Source organism: Erpetoichthys calabaricus, chromosome 2, assembly GCF_900747795.2.
Source record: "Erpetoichthys calabaricus chromosome 2, fErpCal1.3, whole genome shotgun sequence".
Lineage (NCBI taxonomy): Eukaryota > Metazoa > Chordata > Cladistia > Polypteriformes > Polypteridae > Erpetoichthys > Erpetoichthys calabaricus.
The window spans coordinates 39,509,558-39,531,939 of NC_041395.2; the positions used below are offsets into that span (position 1 = coordinate 39,509,558).

General features: G+C 37.5%; 1 protein-coding gene across 1 annotated transcript in view; it reads left to right on the forward strand.

Annotated features, from left to right (window-relative positions):
* Positions 1 to 2,841: 2,841 nt before the first annotated feature.
* oxa1l (OXA1L mitochondrial inner membrane protein) overlaps positions 2,842 to 22,382 on the forward strand; it is a 30,935-nt gene continuing 11,394 nt past the window's right edge. The window contains exons 1-7 of the mRNA XM_028793631.2: positions 2,842 to 2,985; positions 4,058 to 4,198; positions 10,073 to 10,283; positions 10,383 to 10,526; positions 10,704 to 10,789; positions 12,131 to 12,295; positions 16,901 to 17,005. Coding sequence (XP_028649464.2) covers positions 2,881 to 2,985; positions 4,058 to 4,198; positions 10,073 to 10,283; positions 10,383 to 10,526; positions 10,704 to 10,789; positions 12,131 to 12,295; positions 16,901 to 17,005 — 957 coding nt within the window. The 5' untranslated portion in view covers positions 2,842 to 2,880. The remainder of the gene's footprint in view (positions 2,986 to 4,057; positions 4,199 to 10,072; positions 10,284 to 10,382; positions 10,527 to 10,703; positions 10,790 to 12,130; positions 12,296 to 16,900; positions 17,006 to 22,382) is intronic.

Here is a 22,382-nt window from a genome sequence, read left to right on the forward strand (position 1 = left end):
CACCCAGGCTGTTTGTAGCAATGGTGGATAAATGCTTACCCAGACTGAGGATGTAGTCCAGTGGTGAAAGGAACACTTTGAGGAGCTCCTGAACTTGATATCCTCTGTGGAGGAGGCATAGCCAGAAGCTGATTTTAGATCAATGCCCATTTCCCTGAGGGAGGTTAGTTAAGCAACTACTGTATATAGTGGCAAGGCTCCAGAGGTGCATGACATCCGCCCAGAAATGCTGAAGGCTCTGGACACTGTTGAGCTGTCATGGCAGACATGCCTTTATAATGTTGTGTGGTTGTCAGGAGCAGTGCTTCAGGAGCTGCAGACCAGGGTGGTCATCCCAATTTTTAACAAGGGGGACTGGAGTGTGTGCTCCAACTATCAGGGGATTACACTCTTCAGCCTCCCAGGGAAAGCTTGTACCAGGGTACTGGAAAGGAGATCTCACCCAGTTGTGGAACCACAGATCCAGGAGGAGCAATGTGGATTCTGTTCAGGCAGTGAAACGGTGGATCAACACATGAGGATGTTGGAGGGGGCATGGGAGTACACCCATTGGTCTTCATGTGTTTTGTAGACTCATAGATAATGTATGACTGTGTGCCATGAGGGATCCTGTGGTTTGTGCTGGGAGAGTATGGGGTTCTGGAGCCTCTAACAAGGGCTATTCAGCCCCTAATATATTTGCAATGAGAGCTGTGTCTGCATACTTGGAAAAATGTCACAGCAATTCCTGTTGGGAGTGGGACTGGGACTGTGCTGTGTCTCCTATCCTGTTTGAACTTTTCACAGGCATATACACATCAAGGTTCAGCCAAGGAACAGAGAGTGTCCAGTTCCCAGGAAAGTGGCTTTAGAATTGCATTACTGCTTTTTGCAGATGATGTGGTCCTATTGGCTTCATCAGGTTGTGAACTCCAGCACACATTGGTGTGAAGCTGCTGGGATGAGGATCAGCAGCTTCAAATCTGAGGTCATGGTCCTCAATAGGAAAATGGTGCATTGTCAAGTAGAGAAGTTTAAGTATCTTGTGGTTTTGTTCATGAGTGATGGGAAAAGGTATGGTGAGATCGACAGACAGATTGGGGCAGTGAGCACAGTTATGGAGTTGCTATACCAATCCATGGTAGTAAAGAAGGAGCTATGCCAGAAGGCAAAGCTCTCGATTTACCATTTAATCTACGTCTCTACCCTCACCTATGGAAATGAGCTTTGGGTAATGACCGAAAGGATGAGATTGCAGATACAATCGCCAAACTGATCTCTTTCCTCAAGGTGACTGAGCTCTACTTTAGAGATAGGGTTTGAAGTGCAGACATGCAGGAATTAGGAGTAGAACCGCTGACCTTCTGCATCAAGGGGAACCAATTGAGGTGGTTCAGGCAACTAATATAAATGCCTCCCTGTGGAGGTTTACAGGCATGGCCAGCTAGGAGGAGACCCCTGGGAAGATCCAGGGCTCACTGAGAGGATTATATACCCCAGATGGTCTGAGACGCCTTGGGATCCAACAGTATTAGTTGGCAAGTGTGGCTGGGAAAAGGGGCGTATTGGTCTCATTGCTAAGTCTGTTGTGTTGTAACCACGATCTGGTTTCGGATCAGCAGTGGAAAATGAGTGAATGCTTGGAAATTTAAAAAAATTTAGACAGAACCAACCTGGTAGCCATCACCTCTGGTCATATGTTTACGGCAAAGAAATTTAGAGAAATCAAGTGATTAACCACCATGTTGTCAGAAAGATAAAACAGAAGTAACATTAGCTGATGGTCAAGCACATCGCAGAAAGTGATTACGTGATTAAGAATGAGAAACAATAAAGAGACACTAAAATAAACAGACAAGCAAGAGGTAATCATAATATAAGATTTTAGGTAATAAAGGATGGCAAAGTGGCCTGTGAATGGGTGTTTTTGGCAAAGTGATTGAGAAAGCAATTGATAACCACCATAACAGCAGAAAGAAAAGGAAGACAAGTAAAGTCTGCTGAGTGCCAAGCACATCACAGAATGTGATTAAGTGACAAAGAACGAGAAAAAATAAGCAGACAAGAAAAGCACATAGACAAGCAAGAAGTAGTCCTGAATATGGAGCTAGTGAGCAGCAGTCAAACATACTGGCTCAGAGGGCATGAATACATAGTGTAAGAACGGGAAAGAGACAGAAATGCACATCAACAGTGGAGAAGATCATCAAATAGACAAAACCTGCAACCATAAGCAAGCATAGCTTTTACATCCTTACATCAATCTTGGTCTGAATCGAAACCTTATTACCTTATATGTTCTGGAAATTAAAAAATTATAGGTAGCAGCAGCCTGGTGTGCGCTTTACTAATGGGCAGAAACAAATTGTAATTAAAGCACAGCCCTCGCAAGCCCATCTATTGATAATCCCCCAGGACAGATTACATACACATTCACAAATCACAATCAAGTGTAAGTTCTTACGTTTTTAAACAACCGGTGGAGAGTTTACTGTTGTTTTTTTGTACCTGGAGTGCTTTATTTTAAGACCTTAGGTCTCCCTGGTTCACTTGTCATTAGTATTAAACTGGCCCAGTCTAAATAGTTGAGGGTATGTGAATGATATGCTGTCTAAAGACTTCTACAACTGCACATGAATTCTGTTTTGATACAATGGCTTCTACTGACAGCAAAACACATACAGTATACAAAATATACTAGGGAGCAGCTAAAAGAAAAAAATGCTGTGTTTTGGGATGAACATTGTAAAGTCGAGATCTAAACATTGTAAGATGTTGTGGGTGCACCTGAAAGAAAAAATGAATGCTAGACGCTTCTGTCTGCGTTCTCTTTTTTCAAGTCGGCGCTGTTTGTCTTTTGCGTGTTGCCGTAGCTTGTAACCTCGGCATGACCTTTTCAAGATGGCGGCGCTCAGAGGAAGGACGAATTGGAGCGCCTTATGCCGATATATTTGTGGGAATAAAGAAAACTCTGTATTATTTTTCTTTAAAGATGGTCATGCCAAGGTAGTACATTAAACATGGTTATATGTTTAGGAAGTGTTTTAATAATATGCGTAATAAAGAATGTTTTAGCTGTGCTTGGATGGCGGGCTCTGTGTACATTATTAAACGTTTTGGTGTTAACTTACTAAATTCAGTGTTGTTCGTTTAGGAAAATTCAACCGGTAACAGTAAAATACAAGTAACAGTAATATCATACCTCAAGAATTGCTGTCGTTGGTTATAGATGGTAGATCCACGTGGGTCACCTTGCACCTTCTAAATGTATTATTACAGTGCTACTTCCTGTACTGTTCAATTAAACAACTAACTGCATGTTTGTTTTGAAATAACGCTCGTTTTATATATAGGTATGGGACATAAACAGACCACAGACCTGGCTTCCTAAAATAAAATAAGTAGTTTGTTAAAATTTGCAGCACGTGCAAAACCTCTAAGTTTAGCAGTGTTACCTCAGAGTTTTAATTCTGATAACTGGAGAAGTTTTATGTTTCGTACGTAGTCACCTTCAAGTCACACTCTGTGCATGAAACTTAACTAAATTAATTTTTAATACATTTGTAGCCATTATGTTCCAGTTCACGTCCCTGAGACTCCGCGCCTTTCAAAGCAGCGAAGGATGTAAGGCCAGAATCAGTTTTGGACATCGTGCCTGTTTGTTGTTCATCTGTTTACAACTGACAGTTACTAACACCAGTTTTATTATGTAAAGTGTTTAGTTTTTGCTGGTACAACACTAGTATTTCACACGCTGCGTTGTAATTTTAAAAGCACTGGACCTTAATTTTCATTCTATTTGCTGCCTCCCAGTCACAGACCCACCAAACTTGAGACCTTTCACAAGTCCCTTAATCTGTCTGTGCTCCATTTATTAAAATATGTTACACAAACAGTTCTACTATATCCTATATAAAGGTATGGAATATGGTGTTTGCCACCTGTATCATAAATAGTAGCTATATAAGTGCTAACAGGGATAGTATTTGCACTAAGACCCACTTATATTATTATAACAATATTTTATCTTAAGCTGGCATTTCTAAAATAAAGGGATTGCATTATTTCACTTTTACAGATTTCTCACCGGCAGCTGTCATGGATTCACTCTCAACACGGTAGATCTAGTACGCATTTGATCAGAACTGACTTCATGAAATGTCACCATGGCCCTCGTGTTTTGGTATCTTCAATGGCTGTACGCCACAGCAGCTCCCAGGTAAGTTAAATGTAAATTTTAATCTTTCTCCAGAGAAAAAATGACTGGCCTATTCTGAAATAATGAGTGCCGTCTTCAGTATATGTAGGCTACTACATTCATGGGAGTTTCCAGTTATATTTATACAAGTAAATACTATATTAATATACATCCTGTTTGCTGATTTTAGGGCAATATATAGGGTGAATCAAATGAAAACCTTGAAATTGGGATAGAAGATATAAGACACTGCACTATTGTCATGTTAATTGGCAACATCATTAGCAAAGACATTAGGAGAGTCCAGCAAGTGGAAGAATGGTGAAGACAAGCCAATGTCACATTACATGACTTCTAGTCATGGGGTATGTCATATAACAGTCATTGATCTCATTGCTAAACTATGCCAATTAACATAACTGAAAATTGCTTGCTATATTACATTTAGTGATCATGTGCTGACCTTCCAGCCTAGTCGTTCTCACCCTTTTTTTTAGACTGCCAAAAATGTGCTTCCTGGCAGATATGCTGCTGTACAAAGGGTTAACAGGTACACCAACTTGTTATGAGCCGTTGTTCTGTTTGTGAGATCAAAAGCCCTTGTGCTGCCTGATCGAGCTGGCGCCATTCAGTGGGTTGACAGGTAGTGCAAGTGTAGATTTTTCCATTGTCATAGTATGTAAGACACAAGATATCAGAAAGACAAGCCTTTCATCTGTTTTCAAGGTCCAAAACACACTTGTTCCTTATTCCTTGTCGCTACATTCTATGCTTTGTATTTCCAGATGAACATTCATAGGTTGTCAGAGCTTGCCCATTCAGCTAATGATAAAATCAAACTAGTTGGACTGAATTGCTGGATATGTCACATTACATGACCAACTTCATTGGAGTACACTGCAGACTGCCTCCAACTCACTAAGATTATGTAAATGAAGGCTATGACTGATAATTGCTAGACGTGTCACCTAAATGTGACCCCATAGTAACTGCAAAAATGGCAGCCCCAGTGGAGAGCACCAAAGAGGAGCAGTATTCCCTCATCCTCTTTTTCAGCAGTGAAGGGGTGAAACCTATTAAAATTCATCTGCAAATTAAGGTTCAGTACAGTGATGCATATCTGTCACTCCAGCAAGTGTAAAGGTGGAGTAGGAAGTTCCAAAATGGTGTGAGTTCTGTGATAGCCTCTCCATTTGGCTGGGTCAGATACCGAGTATCAACACCAGAGTCGACAGCAGAAGTTAAATGCATTGTAATGGAAAATTGTCGAGTGATGATGGATGAAATAGCCGCTCTTCTGAACTTCAGTCTTGGTTAAGCACACTACATCATCCATGATGTGCTGTACATCCACAAAGTGTCTGTAAGGTGGATGCCACAGAGTGTGACTTCAGCGTTGAAACAACGATGTGTTGATGGCTGTCAACAACATCTGCAGGTCTTTGAAGCAGAAGGTGATAACTTCCCAGCAAGAATTGTAACTTCAGACGAAACCTGGGTTCACTACCACCAGCTAGAAATCCAGAGAGTAAACAAGGAAGGGCACCATCCATGCAGAGCAGGTGATGCAGACTCTGTTTTGGGAGGAAGGAGATGTCATTTTTGGAGTACTACTTGCTCTGAGGGAACAGTCAGCAGTGCCATGTTTAGACCTTCTTAGAATCCATCTTTGTCATATAAACAAATCCAGGTGTGTTGGTGGCAGCATGACAGTTCTTGGCTCCATACTGCAAATGTAACAGTTGCAACCATCAAGAACTTGCACATCGAGTGTGCTTCACATCTGCCAGACTCGGCCCTAGTGATGATTCCCACATGTTTACACCACTCAAAGAGGCAATGAGCAGAGAGATGTTTAAGTCAGATGAAGAGGAGCAGCAGATGGTGCATGAAGGGAGGTGGTGTGTCCAAAATGCTTTTCCCCCAACACACAAAGGAATCCATGCTCTTTTTAAGTACTGGGGGACTTATATTGGGCACAATGGACATTACATAAAAAATGACAGTTGTATGTAGGGCTGGGCCGTATGTTGAATTTTGAATTTTTAAATCAATTTGATATTTACTAAGAATCAGTGTGCAGAAGTCAGTATCATGATGTTTAGCATTTTTTTTTGATTGTCTACTACTACTTTTGTATGCTAAATAGAATCTGCAGTCTCCAGCACTCTTTCTAAGCATGTTTTAGTCGACTCTGCCTGTGTTGTCTGGCATAAGTGAACATGAAAAAAATGGAGCGAGGACCAGAAGAGGAACCATGTAGAACAGGTAGGGTTAGTGCTGCCGTTTGAGGATTGTTTGGTTTTTACTAGGGATGACGTTTCAAGCTGTACAACATCTAAAGATAGATGATCATGGTACTGCATATGAAGAGGCCATCCAGGCACTTGCTGACACCTGCAATGTTCTCCATCTCCCCTGCTAAATGTGCCCCATTAAATTTTCACCATTTACAAGCCACACTTGAAACGAGATAACAGCTGCAGTGACTTACTGTATCGTATTTGCGAACTGCATTTTTGCCTACCTAATTTGGGGCTCAAAAGTACATGTACTTTGTCAGTGGTCAACTACACTAACCAGTAATTCCCATCACACTGAATTGAGTCATCCACACTGTGTAAGCCCTCTTCTGTCCATTTAATGGTTTTTCCATTACTGAAATGTCACAAGCAGAAATAAGAATGGCAGCCTTCATAGTTTTTTTTTAATTTTTTTTGTGTGAATTATTCTTTGTTCATGTATGGGGTAAACTGCTTTACTGGCCATTTTATTTTCATTTTTAGTATGTATGGTTGCTTAGTAGGTGAATTGAGATTCCTAATCAGTAATGGATATTCAACATTTACTTCATTTGTTGTGCACTAACATTTGTAAATCTATGGTCCTGGGACTTCATTTAAAAAACTTCCTGTGGATTTGAGTGTGAAAATATGAATCCACTAAAAAAATGAAAAATATTTCTATATAAATTGGACGTTTTTAAGTCAAAATTACCTTGTAAATATGTGTACGTGAAACACCGTGCTGAAACATCAATATATAAAACATGCGAATCAGTCTCGTACATATGCAGTCACGACACAGCATATGTACTGGTAGATCAGCTTCCCACCTGACTCATCGAGACACAGCCACAACTGAGAGCTCAAGGTCATGCAAGGCATTATAGGGCCTCTCCTAGGGATCAGAGAAAGGTGCAAGGCTGAGTGGGCAGCTGCTATTGACTGGTATGTATAATCACATGATTGCTGTTACAATGAATAGTACAGGCCATATGAAAAACTGACGATTCACCCATTTACCTTACCAATAAGCCAGCCACAATGTACAGTACCCTCCTGTCTGTCAAAGCTACTTAAAAATAAATAATAAGAATAATCCTTTGCATTCATATAGCGCTTTTCTCACTACTCAAAGTGCTCAGCAATTGCAGGTTAAGGAACTTGCTCAAGAGCCCAACAGAGCAGAGTCCCTATTGGCATGAATCATGGGTTGTCCTATGCCACTGAACCATGACATTTGTCAGTCTCATCTTGGCATTCCATGAGACTTGTGTGTTAATGGAATGTAACTGCTCCCAGTTAACAAAAGAAGTGTCATTTTCGCTACTTGCCCTTATTACAATATGTGTGCAGTAAACCACTTCGACTAAGTTAGGAAAACCTCTGAAACTTGTATTTTTTTAATTTGGTAAAATTAAATTGTTTTGTGGATGTACACTCACACCATGCAAAAACTGGTTGTAGCTCCTCGCCAGGCAATTAATGATACAGTGGGCATGATGGAGTGAAGCTTGACTGACGTAAGTTCCCAGAGAAATGACAACAGGTATCTGATGCAAACTGATGAATAACTGAATAACCAAAAACATTCTTGATTTGAAATATGCAGTATTGGCTCTTTTAAAAGGGAACTAAAATATATACATCATATTGGTCACTTTTGAGGTGTAATATGTTTGTCATATCAATGCTCATTATAATAACGGCTTGTTGATACATATTATTATGCATCCAAGTTGTCATTTAGCTGGTTTGGCTTCATTTCCCTTCTTGACTCAAGGGTGGCATCATTTCTCAGTTTCTCTAAAATGTTGCATATACATGAGTCAGAACCGTTGTAAATATACGCATGTTTCCCCATCAAGTTTTCTTTTATAAATCCTGACCATTGCATGGGAAGCTGTGTATGCACATTTCGATCCTTGTTTAGCTTTATAAGCTTTATAAATGAGGCCTCAGTGATCTTTAAATCTGTCAAATGTACAACAATAAGTAGCAGATAGTCATAGGATAATAAAATAACCAATTCATGAAATAAAAATCTGCATGATTTTATTATGTAAAATTTTAATAGGGAGATGTTACCTCACAGTTTATTCAGATTTAAAGTGAAAGTAAATATTTTTGGAGTATTTAAAAGTGCTCTGTTTCCACTGGAATATCGCTGCTTTCATTAGAATTTAATGAATCCCCTTACAAATTCTTCCTTGGTGCCGACCTTGTAAAGTACCAGTTGATTTTGTAGAGAAGGAAGGATTCAAGAAGCTTTTAAGAACATTGGCTGCAAAATATGACTTGATCAACTGCAAACTTTTGTATGTCCTGTGCTGTTGACTGTCAGACGCTGATGACGGCAAAGCAGACAATACACAATGGAAACATAAAAGTAAGCATAAGAAATGTAAAACAAAAATGGTTGGAGTAAACATGCTATTCAAGCTGTTTCATTGAGGCACACATTTTTTGAAATTGTTGCATTCTGAAAATAAAATAGCTGTTTCCTTTGGTAATATTTCATATTTTGAGAAAGTGCCATGTTTTGAACTCTGTATAGAAAACCTGTAAATACCAATATCAATTTAATATATGCAATATCAATTCAAGTGCATATCGCCCTACACTAGTTTTATGACACCTATACTGAAATAAATTATTAAGAAATATTTTAACATTTTCATTTTACTGACCTTTGTATCCTAAGCTGAAGGTTGTCATTAAAATAAACTGAAAAACTTTGTTCTTCAAGTATGCAGTTAGAAAATTAACAGTTTCTCTTGTTTATGATGTCTTTTGAGAGTTTTTTTTAATGGTGGTGGATTTTTATAGGACAGATAAGTTCTGCAAAATGTTTTGAGTGTGGTTTAAGAGTAAGGTGAAAGACGTTATTGATACCAATGAGTATCTTTGCCTCAACAAATGTTGTCCACAAAGGCTACCTTGAAATTAACCCTGTCAGATGTTAGTGAATGCTTCTGTGTCTATCGTATTTATCTTTTGTAAGCCTGCATACCAATTGCATGGCTTCTTGTCACTACCATCTTTTGTTAATAATTGTACAGGTATTAATCAAACTAATCAAAAATGATCACATGAAGCCACCAATTTATTTTATCACAAGATGCATCAAAGGTACAAGAGCACTTTTTCAGTTTGGAGGAAAAGGGACAAAGCACTCAAACTGTGTTTTCTCCCTTGATTGTGTAGGTATGGTACATTTACTGTGGATGTAGGCTTTTATCTTTTTCCATGTAACTGTAACCTCCAGGCTCCAAAAACAGTAATGTTACAAGCTTTTATCACTGACTTAATGCAAATGTTATGTATTAAACACAATATATTGCCCTGTTATGTATAATAATCATTTAAATATAATAGAATTAAAGCAGCGAATTTCCCATTTATTTTTCTACTTGCATGCACTCTCTTGAAATCATAAAGGCTTAATAGCCATTTCCCCTTTAGCAAGTTTCAGGTCTGTGAAAGTGACGTGAACCTGACATTTGCAAAGAAAATTTTCAATTTAAGAGTGACTTGTTTCAAGGTTAACAGAGACTGCAAGTGAATACAGTCTAATGAGATGTTCTAGTGATGATTATTTCTGTTTTCTCAGGTGCCAGTCGAAGGGCTGCCAAAATCTGATGTTCCTGTACTTGAACAACTTGTAGAGACAGCACCAACTCTTCTGGACACAGTAGCAGGCACAGAAACTAGTCTGGTAGAGCTAGGCCTGGGAGCGTATACTCCTGTGGGGCTTATCCAGAACCTCTTAGAATTTCTTCATGTAGGTGTTGGGCTACCCTGGTGGGGGGCCATTGTGTTTGGTGAGTGTGTGAATACTTGTGAGTCAGCATTTAAAAATATATATTTATAAAAGTACTTCTCTTATTTAGAGCTATTTCTATTCTCATATTTTAATGTAGGTACTGTTACAGCCAGATGCTTGATCTTTCCACTCATTGTGAAGGGCCAGCGAGAGGCTATAAAACTGAATAACCATCTTCCTGAAATGACAAAAATAGGTGACCGGATGAATGAGGCTAAGCGAAGTGGTAACAAATTTGAATGTGAGTTTGAGCTGAATGATTCTTCATTTTCTGTGTTTGCTTTAGAACTCTTGTTTTTTGTCAGCAGTGGTACCGTTCTGTTGTTCCTGCTTTGTAGATTTTCACAAAGATGTTTATTTTCACCCATATTTCTGCAGCTAATTTTTCTTTTTTATCTACTTTACACTTATATTTTAGTCTCCAAAGCATACTCTGATATGATGATGTACCAGAAGAAGCATAATGTTAATCCACTTCGAGGGTTCTTAGTTCCCTTAGTGCAAGTAAGACTTTTTCTCACAAAGCATTTATATAAGTTTTTTTTTTTTTTTTTACTTTACATAATGGACTCTGGGGGTAAAAAAGAGAGTTCCACTGAAGAACAGTGGTTTGCTTTGCTTAAAAACCATCATTAAAAATCAGTTTGGCTAAGTATAGGTTGATCTACATGTTAACATTGGCTGCAAATTAAGAAAAGATTAAAACTGTTCAGAGTTTGGTCGGGGCGACTATGGAAAACTTGTATTTTGGATGCAAAACTTCAAAAATGCTTCAAGAACAGTATTTAATTTCATAAGAAGCTGCAAGATCTTGAGAGACCAGTAAACTGTGTCTCTTATGCTCTCAATTAAGCAGTCTGAATTTTGAAAAAGCTTGTAGGGACTTAACAGTTTGAGTTGAGTAAGTTATTCCTTCATGTTTAAGGAATTTATTTTCTTCAGGCAGAGGTAGGTTTACTAAATGTTAATTAGTTGAAAATAGTATTCTATCCTTCGTTGCCATTAATAATTTTGGAGAAATAAGACTGATTTTCAGGTTAGATTGTTGTTATTGCATCCCAGAATTTTAATAGTGTATTGTTATGTTAGTTTTCTCTATTTATGCTCTGTGTTTTGGCAGTCCCTTTTGAGCGTACAAACTGCATGAGCTTTCAAAGAACTTGTAGTAATTGACTTTTTTTTTGCGGCAGACTCACACATGTCCACCAGTGCACCCCTGACAGTTAATGGGAATGTCCTGGTGAATAAAGTTCCTGCCCTTAGCCAGTCACATCCCCAAACTTGTAAGATTTTTGAAAATGGTACTAGTAATATACCGCACAGTTTGTCACACCATTGTGGAGAGCTTGGCTGTATGGGCAAAATTAAACTGTAAGGCAGAGTCCTAATACCAGCTATGGGTTTTTAACCTGATGCTTATGACCTCCATGTGCTAGATCTGCTTAGGACCAGTAAATGGTTTCTTGTTCCTTGTTTTTAAGTCATGTCTGACTAGGATGTTGCACACTCTGTATGATGGATTTTGTGCAAATTGAACCACTGATTTTGATTGCAGCAGTTTTTAATAGTCACAGGGATTATAAGAGGTCTGTAAACTGATAAATGTGGCTTAACATGTCATTACCTGGTATTTTAATTTGCTTCTTGTTTTTTGCTTTTAAAATATTTTGTAACTGATTATAAAAGTGTTACTTTCAGAATGTGTAACATCCTTATGGACAATTAAGATTTTCTACATACACATTTAGTTAGTTATGTAGGAGAAAAGTTCCCTTGGCCCATACTGTCTCTTCTTTTGAATAATAAGTCGACTTTCTCTGAATTATTTTTCTTTTTGTTCTACAGGCACCTGTCTTTATCTCATTTTTTGTTGCACTTCGGAAGATGGCTTATTTGCCAGTTCCCAGCATGCAGACTGGTGGAACATTGTGGTTTACTGATCTCACTATGGCTGACCCCTATTATATTCTCCCCATGGCAGTGACTGGCACGATGTTCGCCATTATAGAGGTACATTAGATCAAAACAAAGCTGCTTGAACACAAGTGTGTATCAAGTAACTTCAAACTTGTCTGTTTTTCTGAATAGAAATATGTTCAAAAGGTTACAAGAAGAAAGTTTAAATATACTTAAATATTATTCATTTTGCATGTTGAAAGTTGTTTTTCAGAAGAAAAAATGGCATTTGTGTAGGTCTCTATAAATATTTTAAAACTATAAGTTGTAAGAAAGTTTGACCAGGGTCTTAAGGATAGATAAAGAATAAGAGTAATTTAAAGAATGTTACATGTAAATAGTAGCTATTGTATTTGTATTATACACATATAATTTTGTTTCCTAAAAATGATTTGATTTTTATTTTATTGAAGGTGTAATTCTGCAAATTCATTATTCTCATAAAAACTTTTGCCAAGTTACAGGATGCTCCAATAAAAATGTTGATAAATAAAACAACCTTATGCAGGCCACAGCATTTGTTAATTGCTCATTTAATTTGTTTAAATGCCTGGACTCCACTGCAATAAACAGTTCCACTCTTGCTGTTTATCAATAGTTTTGATCAGCAAGGCATAGGCAGCGTGAAATAGATTTTTTTTAAAGTGTCAGGGGCGTGCGATATTGGCAAAAATATTATATCTTTATTTTCTGAGACTTCAACGATAACGGCAATTAGACTATACTTTACATCTTTTAAAAATGTATTTGTAAAAGTCTTATTGATCTACATCTTATTGATCTAGCTTGGTCTTGTTAATAGGATATTAATTGTACCTTTACTAATGAGATTTAAGGAAAATTGGTCTTATTTTTTTACTTAAAAACTGAAGTAAAATAACACAAAAACATTAAAATCACCAAAGTATTACCGAGTTCAAACAGTGCAAGTATGGGTAAACTATTTCAAAGTTGCCCACAGTATTTACACAAAAAATTGCACCAAGACCAACAGAACTTTTAATGAGAGCCTTTTCAACAGACACTTACCTTTAATTTAAACAAGATACAGATCCAAAGGGAATAAAATACTAATCATGATTGAACTACAGGTCATCAACATTACAGTCTCGATAAGCATAAAGTGCTCTGCTGTAAGGTGAATTGTGCAGCATACAAGAGAGAACAAAAATCATCCTATCCTATATCATCAAGCAGCTGTTAATCTCTTTTTCAATGGCATTGTGCAGGGACTCGCCTTCTCTGAATTCCTGTGTTTTCGGTTTTTTTTAAAGCTGCTAAAAGAGTTTTTTTTCCTTTTCTGCTCCTTCCCTTGTGTCATCACCTGCTGCAACTTCATAATGCAGACAAAGAGGTGCATTTTTGTTTTTTGTAAAGTGAGTGACATACTTGATCATTTCAGCTCACACATTATTAAAACAACAATTAAGATATTATTGTCAACGATACATATCGCACATTCCAAGTGTGAGTGTCCATTTTTTTTTTGGTTTACCTTAGATGCCAATGGTAATAAAAGCATAAAATCCCAATTGTGTGGAAAATGAAGGGCAGCTCATAAACTGAATTTAAAAATATTTGTACATTATTTTTTGCTGTATATTTCCTTCATGTTCATTCTTTGTAATACTAAACTCTACCATGGATAATGTACGTTAAGGAAGTGAATAGCTAAATAAATTTAATTAAACTTTAATACAGTATTTTCAATGTAGCCTGTAATTATGTAACCAATGAAATCATGAATTACTTTAATTTATTTCTCAACAAGCAACATTTTTTTGTTTTTTAATTTTAAGTGAACAAAGTAATCTTTTCTCAAAGGCAGAGGAGCATTCTTGCTCTTGAGCAGTTTATAAAATTAACATATTTCAGTGATCCTGTCTCCGGTATTACCACACGTTTATCATATCCCAACACTGCTTGATGTGAAAAAACTGTAGTCTTGAATGGTTAAATCAGATAGCAAAACCAGAACATATGGTCAAAGGAGATAGTGCCAGAAGATCTGTCTCACAATCAAGCAAAGAAAGGTATATAGGTATATGACCGTTTTTTTTATTTCAAATTGTTTTAAACAGTTCATGATTTGAAAAGATTAAGGAAAAATGTACTCTGCTGTTGTGTACCTCTGCTTCAATTACATTTTGTTGATTTTTCTAAATGAAAAGAAATTGTCACAATCTCTGCAGGAAGCAACAGTTTAAACACAACCTATTTCAGTACATTTTAATGTGCAATTATTATTTATTTGCCAAATAAAACAGATTGGAAAAAAGTAAGCATAAAATATGGTACATACAGAAGTTTGGGGAATTGCAGCCTCCAGATGTTGGGCAACATCCTCCTCTACCACACCTCTACCTTGCTGAATGCTTTAAGCCCAAAAAGGGTTGTCTTGAATGTAGTGCGTATTTGAAACTTCCTTGCAAATTTTCAATAATATTCAAGTCTGGAGATTGTTAAGGCCATGTCAACGTCTCAATCTTTCATTTCTTAAGTTAACTTATGGGTGATTTTGAGGTGTCTTTGGATTGTTAACTTATTATAATATCCAACATTTTTTTGGCTTCTTTACCGTCATTGACTTTGAGACTATGTAACAATACTACTAATACAACCTTAGCTTCCAGGAATTGATGATACTTAATGCAGTTCATTTTTTACCTTTTCAATACCTCCTACCCCACTGACTTACTTGGAGCCCCTTTATAAAATAGGTCCACCCACATGCTTAACAGTTGACAAAGTGTTCTTTTCTTCAGATGCTTCTCCTTTTTATCACCAAATGTACCTTTGGCGATTATAGCCAGTGTTCCATTTTCTTTAATGATCATAGCAGTTGATTTGCCAATACCTCTGGCTTATCTAAGTATAAATATTGCATATTTATGATGTTTACTTTTGTAATTATATTGTAGGTAACTTTTCAAAGCAGAGCATACTTGTTCAAACAACACTACACAGTGGACTTCTACACCACTACTTTGGTGCTAACAGAACCTTCTTGCAGGTTCTTTGCAGTGATTTGAGGAAGTTTTGCTTTGCCCCAGGGCAACACTTCATGGGGGAATGAACAACATTAGTCCTGATGCCCTATAATTTTGCCATTATCCTCTTTTCTACCACCATCCCCAGTGAATCCAAGTTTAGTCTCCTTGCCAGTCTAATCGGGCATCAAGCATCACCTGATTTGGTGTTGTTTCTCTAGCAGACATCAGGGTAGAACTGTACACTGGGAGCTGTGGACTGGTGGAACATTCTCACCAGTGTGTTGGACCAATAAAATAACCCAGGTTTCCTCAAAAGTAAGAGCATGCTCTGGCCCCTACTAATAATAGCAGCAATGATATATTGATAACAGTCATGTGTTAATAATTTCAGTGGTAATAAGTAATGTTTTAACATTAGTTCCTTTAGTATAGGTCATATATGAGTAAATGTAAATAATATGCCTAAGATGATTCCAGGTTCAATATTATTTATCAGATTGTTTTCTGTTTTGTTGTGGAATCATATCTTTTCAATATGGCTTTGGATTAACTTCATCAGTAGGTGGGAGCTAAATATATTATAAGGACAGCATTGTCACATGTACATAGGACAATGAAATTCTTAATTGCTTGCTGTAATTCACATACGACATGTCGCCACTCTCCAGTGCCCGGCAGTATAACTATGCTGATATGTAGAGTTCACAAGTCACAACCCCTTCTTGGGCGGAAACTGAAATGGTGCAACACTTAGTGTTACACTATGGTGAGAGTTTAATGGTCGTTTAACAATATATGATAAATCTTGCACAGATTATATTTGTAATTGGGATTTTAAAGGATAAGATGAGTAGTTTTCAAGCTGAGGTTATTTCTTCACAGTCATGGTATTTATTAATTTGCTACATAAAATTATCTTCTAAAGTGAAGTGTGTGTTTTTTTTTTTTTTTATATAATAAACTTGAAAAATACCTTTTCTGGTCTTGCAGCTTACAATGGGGCTAAAGGGTACGTAGGAAAAAGCCTCAAAACATACCTAATACATTCATTTATCAAGCCAAAAAGGTTTCAAGTATTGATCTGCATCTTCACATGCACATTGCAAAACTGCATATTGATGTTGTTTTTAAAAGCAAATTATTTTTGTGAAATTCAGACAGTTTAAAAGGAGATTGACTGTGCGGGTCCGTTAATAACATAGGAAAACATTTTGAAAATTCTACAGTTTGTTTAAAAATGTGTTTATACTTCCACAATTATATGATATCGGCTAGCAGAACAACTGATGCTTTATCTATTAATTAGAAAGATATTTACTTGTTTTTAAATATATGCCTTCATGCATTTCTGTTTTAATGTACTTTGTTGTCCGCTTTAATTTTTAAATTGTTTTGGCTCTACAGATATATTTTTTTGATCAGTACTTATTAGTATCTTATTTATCAATGCATTTATTTATAATTGATAAAACCTTTGAACGTGGCTAGTGTAAACACCAGTTGATTTAGTACATACTTGATTGTGGAATATTCTTTTGATGTTTTGTAGTGTTTTTTCCTCTTTCATATGGTCATGCTGTAAAATATATAACGTGAGTACATGCACATTCTGAAATGCACTGCTAAATTAATATATATATATTTTTCCAATTTTTATATTTTCCAGCTGGGAGCAGAGACTGGTGTTGACAACCCCAACTTAAAGGCAATGAAGACAGTCTTTAGAATCATGCCAATTGCCATTCTACCTTTTACCATTTCCTTCCCCACAGTAAGTTGAATAACACATTTATATGTTGAAACAGTAACTAAGTTTGCAATTAGTACAGTTTAAAGGCAGTTGAAGCAGTCTGAATCTTGTGAGTTAAAACCAAAAGATATAGAACTTGTTTTGTTTTCTTCTGCATTACAAGTCTGCAAAATTTAAAGTTATGGAAAAATTGTTTTAATGATGAATAGTTGTTTTTATTTGTATTCATGAATGTAGTAAAAAAAAAAACATGAATGTCTCCATTATATCACATTTAAGTATAAAACTGAAAAGAAATTTAATTTAAGAAGTTATACAATTTATACAACATTTTTCTATATTAGTTTAACATGAAGAATTTTAGTTAATCTAATGTTTTTAAACATACTGTATATATAAAGAAAACAATACATATTCATTGATGTGCTTATATGTTCCCTAGCTTTTCTCACTTGTTTTCTTTGGTCCAAAACTTTGTCTGGCAGCTAGTATTTTTGTGATGTGTGCGTATGAATCATCAAGAGTAGCCCACCTTCATACTGACATCCCAAAGTCCCTAGTAACCCCTTTCCATGCTCCTAATTTCCTGATGGAATTTGCAACTTTTCATTCACTTCTCCAAGATTTTCTGGATATGTTACAATCCAGTTGCATAAACGTAATACATTTTTCACAAATTTTTTATAATTTGTATCTTTATTGCAATCTTGAAAGTTATAAAATAAATCTTTGTGGGTTATCTGTTGTTGAGGTAATTCATCGCACCATCAAATTATGCATCAGAAATCACAATACTAATATTATTCCCTCTTTCACTTTGGCCTCAGACAAACCCAGAAACGTTTGGCAGAAATATGTAAAACAGATTCTGTCTTTTAATTGGGCTTTGACAAACTGCTTCTAAGCTTGGTTTGAAGCATTGGTAGCAGTACTTTGTCTGGATCCACTAAGCTAGGTCTGATGATGATTTTGGCACCAAGCTCTAGCTTTTTTTTAGCTGGCCATTCCTTCTGAATCTAATTTAATTTTTTGGCTTTGCTGTTGCACGAACAGAGAAAAACCTGGGAATTTTGTATGCCCTGAATGCTGACACAGACGATACATAGAACTTTCTTGACCGAACTATAAATTAGAATAATCTATACCAAAACAGACAATTCACCCCAGCAAAGCTAACCAGTCCTATCCACTTAATTTGCTTAAAAAAAATCTAGTTTTGAAAGTCCCTAAAGTCTTACTGTCGATCACACTACTTGGTCGCTTATTCCAAGTGTCTATGGTTCTAATATACATGTATGCTGTCCTGATAAACCGATGGTGAAGGACTTTCTAAGTCTAATTGACTCTTAGTTTTATGCAGTGGGTGTCTGGACTGACGCATGAACTTGGGCACACGGTCGATCTTGTCCTGTCGCTCAACTTTTCTGTGGCGAATTTGACAATTTTGGACGCAGTGTTTTCAGATCATAAGCCTGTAATATTTGACATCACCTTGCCCTGTAAAGCTGATAAACCCTGTGCTTCTGTGCGGCGCTGTCGTGTCATTAATCCATCCACTGCTGTACATTTTTCTGCTTTGTTTAGTCAATGTGATCTTCCTGAATCTGCGTCCTCCGATACGGAGGAGCTCTGTTCCTGGTTTTATTCCACCTGCCGAACTGTTTAGATGCTGTGGCTCCGTTAAAAACCAGGCAGCCTAAAATGAAATCTGAGCCCTGGCTGAATGACACAACTCGCACTGCCAGACGCGAGTGCCGGAAAGCTGAGCGCAAGTGGAGAAAGGAAAATTTGCATGTATCGTTTCAAGTATTGAAAGACTGCTGGCGTCGTTATCAGTTTATTATGAAAGATGCCAAAAGAGCGTACATGTCAAATATTATTCTGTCAAACTGTCACAAACCTCGTGTTATTTGACATTATAAATAGGGTTTTAAATGCTCCACAGAATGCCTGTATGGAACCTTCTTTTGAGACATGTGAGAAATTTTTGCACTTCTTTGTGGATAAGGTGAATAATGTTAGGGCTCATATACCTCTCACTGTTTATGACCCTTTAGCTGTTCTCCCCTGCTCTGCTGTTTTTTATCAGTTTGAGCCGGTGACTCTATCTTGTTTATATGAGATTGTTGGTCAATTGAAGCCCTTAGGTTCTCCTTTTGATGTTGTCCCACCTTCTCTTTTTAAAGAGATTATTTCTGTTTTAGGGCCATCTGTTCTTGCTGTTATCAATAGCAGCCTTTCCTCAGGCGTATTTCCTAATTTGTTTAAACATGCCATAGTGCAACGATTGATCAAAAAACCAAGCCTAGATCCCACTGTGCTATCCAATTTTAGACCGATTTCCAAGCTTCCATTTCTGTCCAAAATTTTGGAGAGAAGTGTGTATATTCAATTGAAAGCGTTTTTAGATGAAAGTGATGTGCTCAAAGTGTTTCAATCTGGTTTTAAGCCGCTTCACAGTACTGAAACCGCATTACTGAAGGTTTTTAATGACATCCTTTTGGCAACAGACTCGGGATTATGTGATTTTAGTTCTGCTCGATTTAACAGCTGCTTTTGATACTATAGATAGATAGATAGTATTTTATTATCTCATCTGGAGCATTGTGTGGGCATTCGTGGTACTGCCTTGGCATGGTTTAAATAGTACTTGACTCAGAACTTTTTCAGTGAGGCTAGATGAATTTAGATCCTCCTCTGCTTCACTATCATGTGGGGTTCCGCAAGGCTCCATACTTGGTCCTTTGCTATTTTCTTTGTATCTCCTATCTCTTGGCTCTATTCTTAGAAAGCATAAAATTGCTTTCCATTGTTATGCAGACGATACTCAGGTTTATGTACCCTTTAAACGCAAGGATGCTTACTCCATACAAACTTTGGTTATGTGCCTAGAAGAGGTGAAAGCTTGGATGGCAGTGAACTTCTTAAATTTTAATGAAAATAAGACAGAGGTTATAGTTTTTGGTCCTTGGGGCACCAGTGGGTCTATTTCTACTTCTGCTCCTGTGGATTTGGGTCCCCTAGCACAATATGGTACACCTGTTATTACAAATTTGGGTTTTAGGATAGATGAGGATTTTAGACTGGATGGTCAGATCAGCACGGTGGTGAAATCTTGTTTTTTTCAGCTAAGACGTTTGGCGAAGATAAAAAACATTCTTTCCAAAGATCAATTTACAACAGTAATCCACGCTTTCATTACAACCCAGTTGGACTATTGTAATTCGTTGTATGTTGGTGTTAGCCAGTCCACCCTGTCTCGGCTCCAGCTGGTGCAAAATGCTGCTGCACGCCTTTTAACTGGCACGCGAAAGAATGAGCACATTACACCTGTATTATCCTCACTGCACTGGCTGCCTGTTCAGCTTAGAGTTCATTTCAAGATTCTTTTATTTGTTTTTAAGTCCTTAAATAGGCTTGCTCCGCCCTACCTCGCTGAGCTGCTGCATATGCACTCTCCTTCCTGCTCACTCAGATCAGCTGGTCAGCTGCTTCTGGATGTGCCTAGGACTCAGCGAAAGCTCAGGGGGATAGGGCTTTTACCGTTGTGGCTCCAAGGCTCTGGAATTCACTGCCGATCCACATTAGACAGGCCTCCTCACTGCCCATTTTTAAGTCTGCTCTTAAGACTTACCTTTTTGGTTTGGCGTTTGATCCTGTGTGAGCAGTTGATTTTACTCTGTTTTAACTCTGTTTAGTTGTGTTTACTATGTTTTAATTAGTTTCATTTATTGTATTTTATTTACTTATTTATTATTTTGTTTTTGTTTAAAATTTATTTTAGCCTATGTTCAGCACTTTGGTCAGCGGCTGTTGTATGTAAAGTGCTTTATAAATAAAGTTGACTTGACTTGACTTCTCTGTGTAAAGAAAAACTTCCTAATGTTTGTGTAAAATTTACCCTTAACAAGTTAACTGTGTCCCTGTGTTCTTGATTAACTCATTTTAAAATAACAGTCTTGACCCACTGTACAAATTCCCTTCATAATTTTAAACACTTCATTCATGTCACCTCTTAATCATTTTTTGCTTAAACTAAAAAGGCTCAGTTCTTTTAATTTTTCTTCATAATTCAACCCCTGTAGCCCTGGAATGAGCCTAGTCCCTGTTCCCTGGACCTTTTCGAGCACGGCTATGTCCTTTTTGTAGCCAGATGAGGCCTCACCAGTGCATTATAAAGCTTGAGCATAACCTCCTTGGACTTGTACTTTACCTATCAGGGCGCTATATAACATAACATTCTGTTAGCCTCCTTAATGCTTATACAGATGTTTCACATGTTCATTTTTTCCCCTGTGCTTAAAAGACATTAACAAAGTGTTTCTCAACTGTGACTCCAGAACATCTCAGTACGCAAGCTATATTAAGCGTCAACAACGAAGACTCGCTACACCTTAATGAACAAGTACTGACACTTATCCCTACCGACGAAGTAACTTTCACCAGCGTGGCCTTCTTCATCACAGATGATCCCGGTTTCAGTCACGGACAATTATATGTTGCTCTCTCCAGAGGTCTATCTTTTCATTCACTCACAGTGGTATCCACAAACCCACCCCATTTGGACAACTGTGTCGTTCAGGAAGTGTTCACCCATCAATACATAATTATGCGGCGTATGCTACGCCGCGGGTTGGCTAGTCTGTTATATTCCTCTCCAACTGTCTTTTAGCCTCCCTAGTATCCTTCTTAATGGTTGCCCTCATGTTCTTGTACACCCTATGATTCACTTTGTAGTTATTAGTATTATACACCTTATAGAGCTGTTTTTTCTTTTGTAGCTTTTTTTTTTTTTTTAACTCTTTATTAACCCACTGTGGTGTTTTTAAAAATCTTCGGTTCATTCCAAATTTAGGTATGTAACCTTTTCCACTGCTCTTTGACTGTTGGGAGCATATGCTGATAGCGCATTACCACACCCACTACATGATGAACCACCTGGATTGGGACCTGAGTGCAGTTGGTGACATCTCAGCACCACACTGGAACATTGAGGTTTTATACTATGGCTGTAGTGCCAGTCCTGCCACAAAACACCAAGTTTTCCCTGTAAGATGGAGGACCTGCTTACAGGGCTGGCTGCAGATTAATGTCATACCCAGGACGAAGCAATTGCAGGTTAAGGTCATTGCTCAAGGGCCCAATGGAGTGGAGTCACTTCTGGTGTTCACAGGATTCAAGGCAGCAACCTTCCGATTACCGTCACAGATCACTAGCCTCAGAGCCACCACTCCACCCCTTCGACTGTCTCCATATTTAAAAGCTTATCTCACTCTGTACTCCTTAGACTTTGCTGCATCTGCTCAAAATTTGCCCTACCAAAGTTAAACTTAACAGTTGTAGTCTTTGCATTCGTACGTACACACTTACAAAGCACTGAGGATTGTATTATATTATT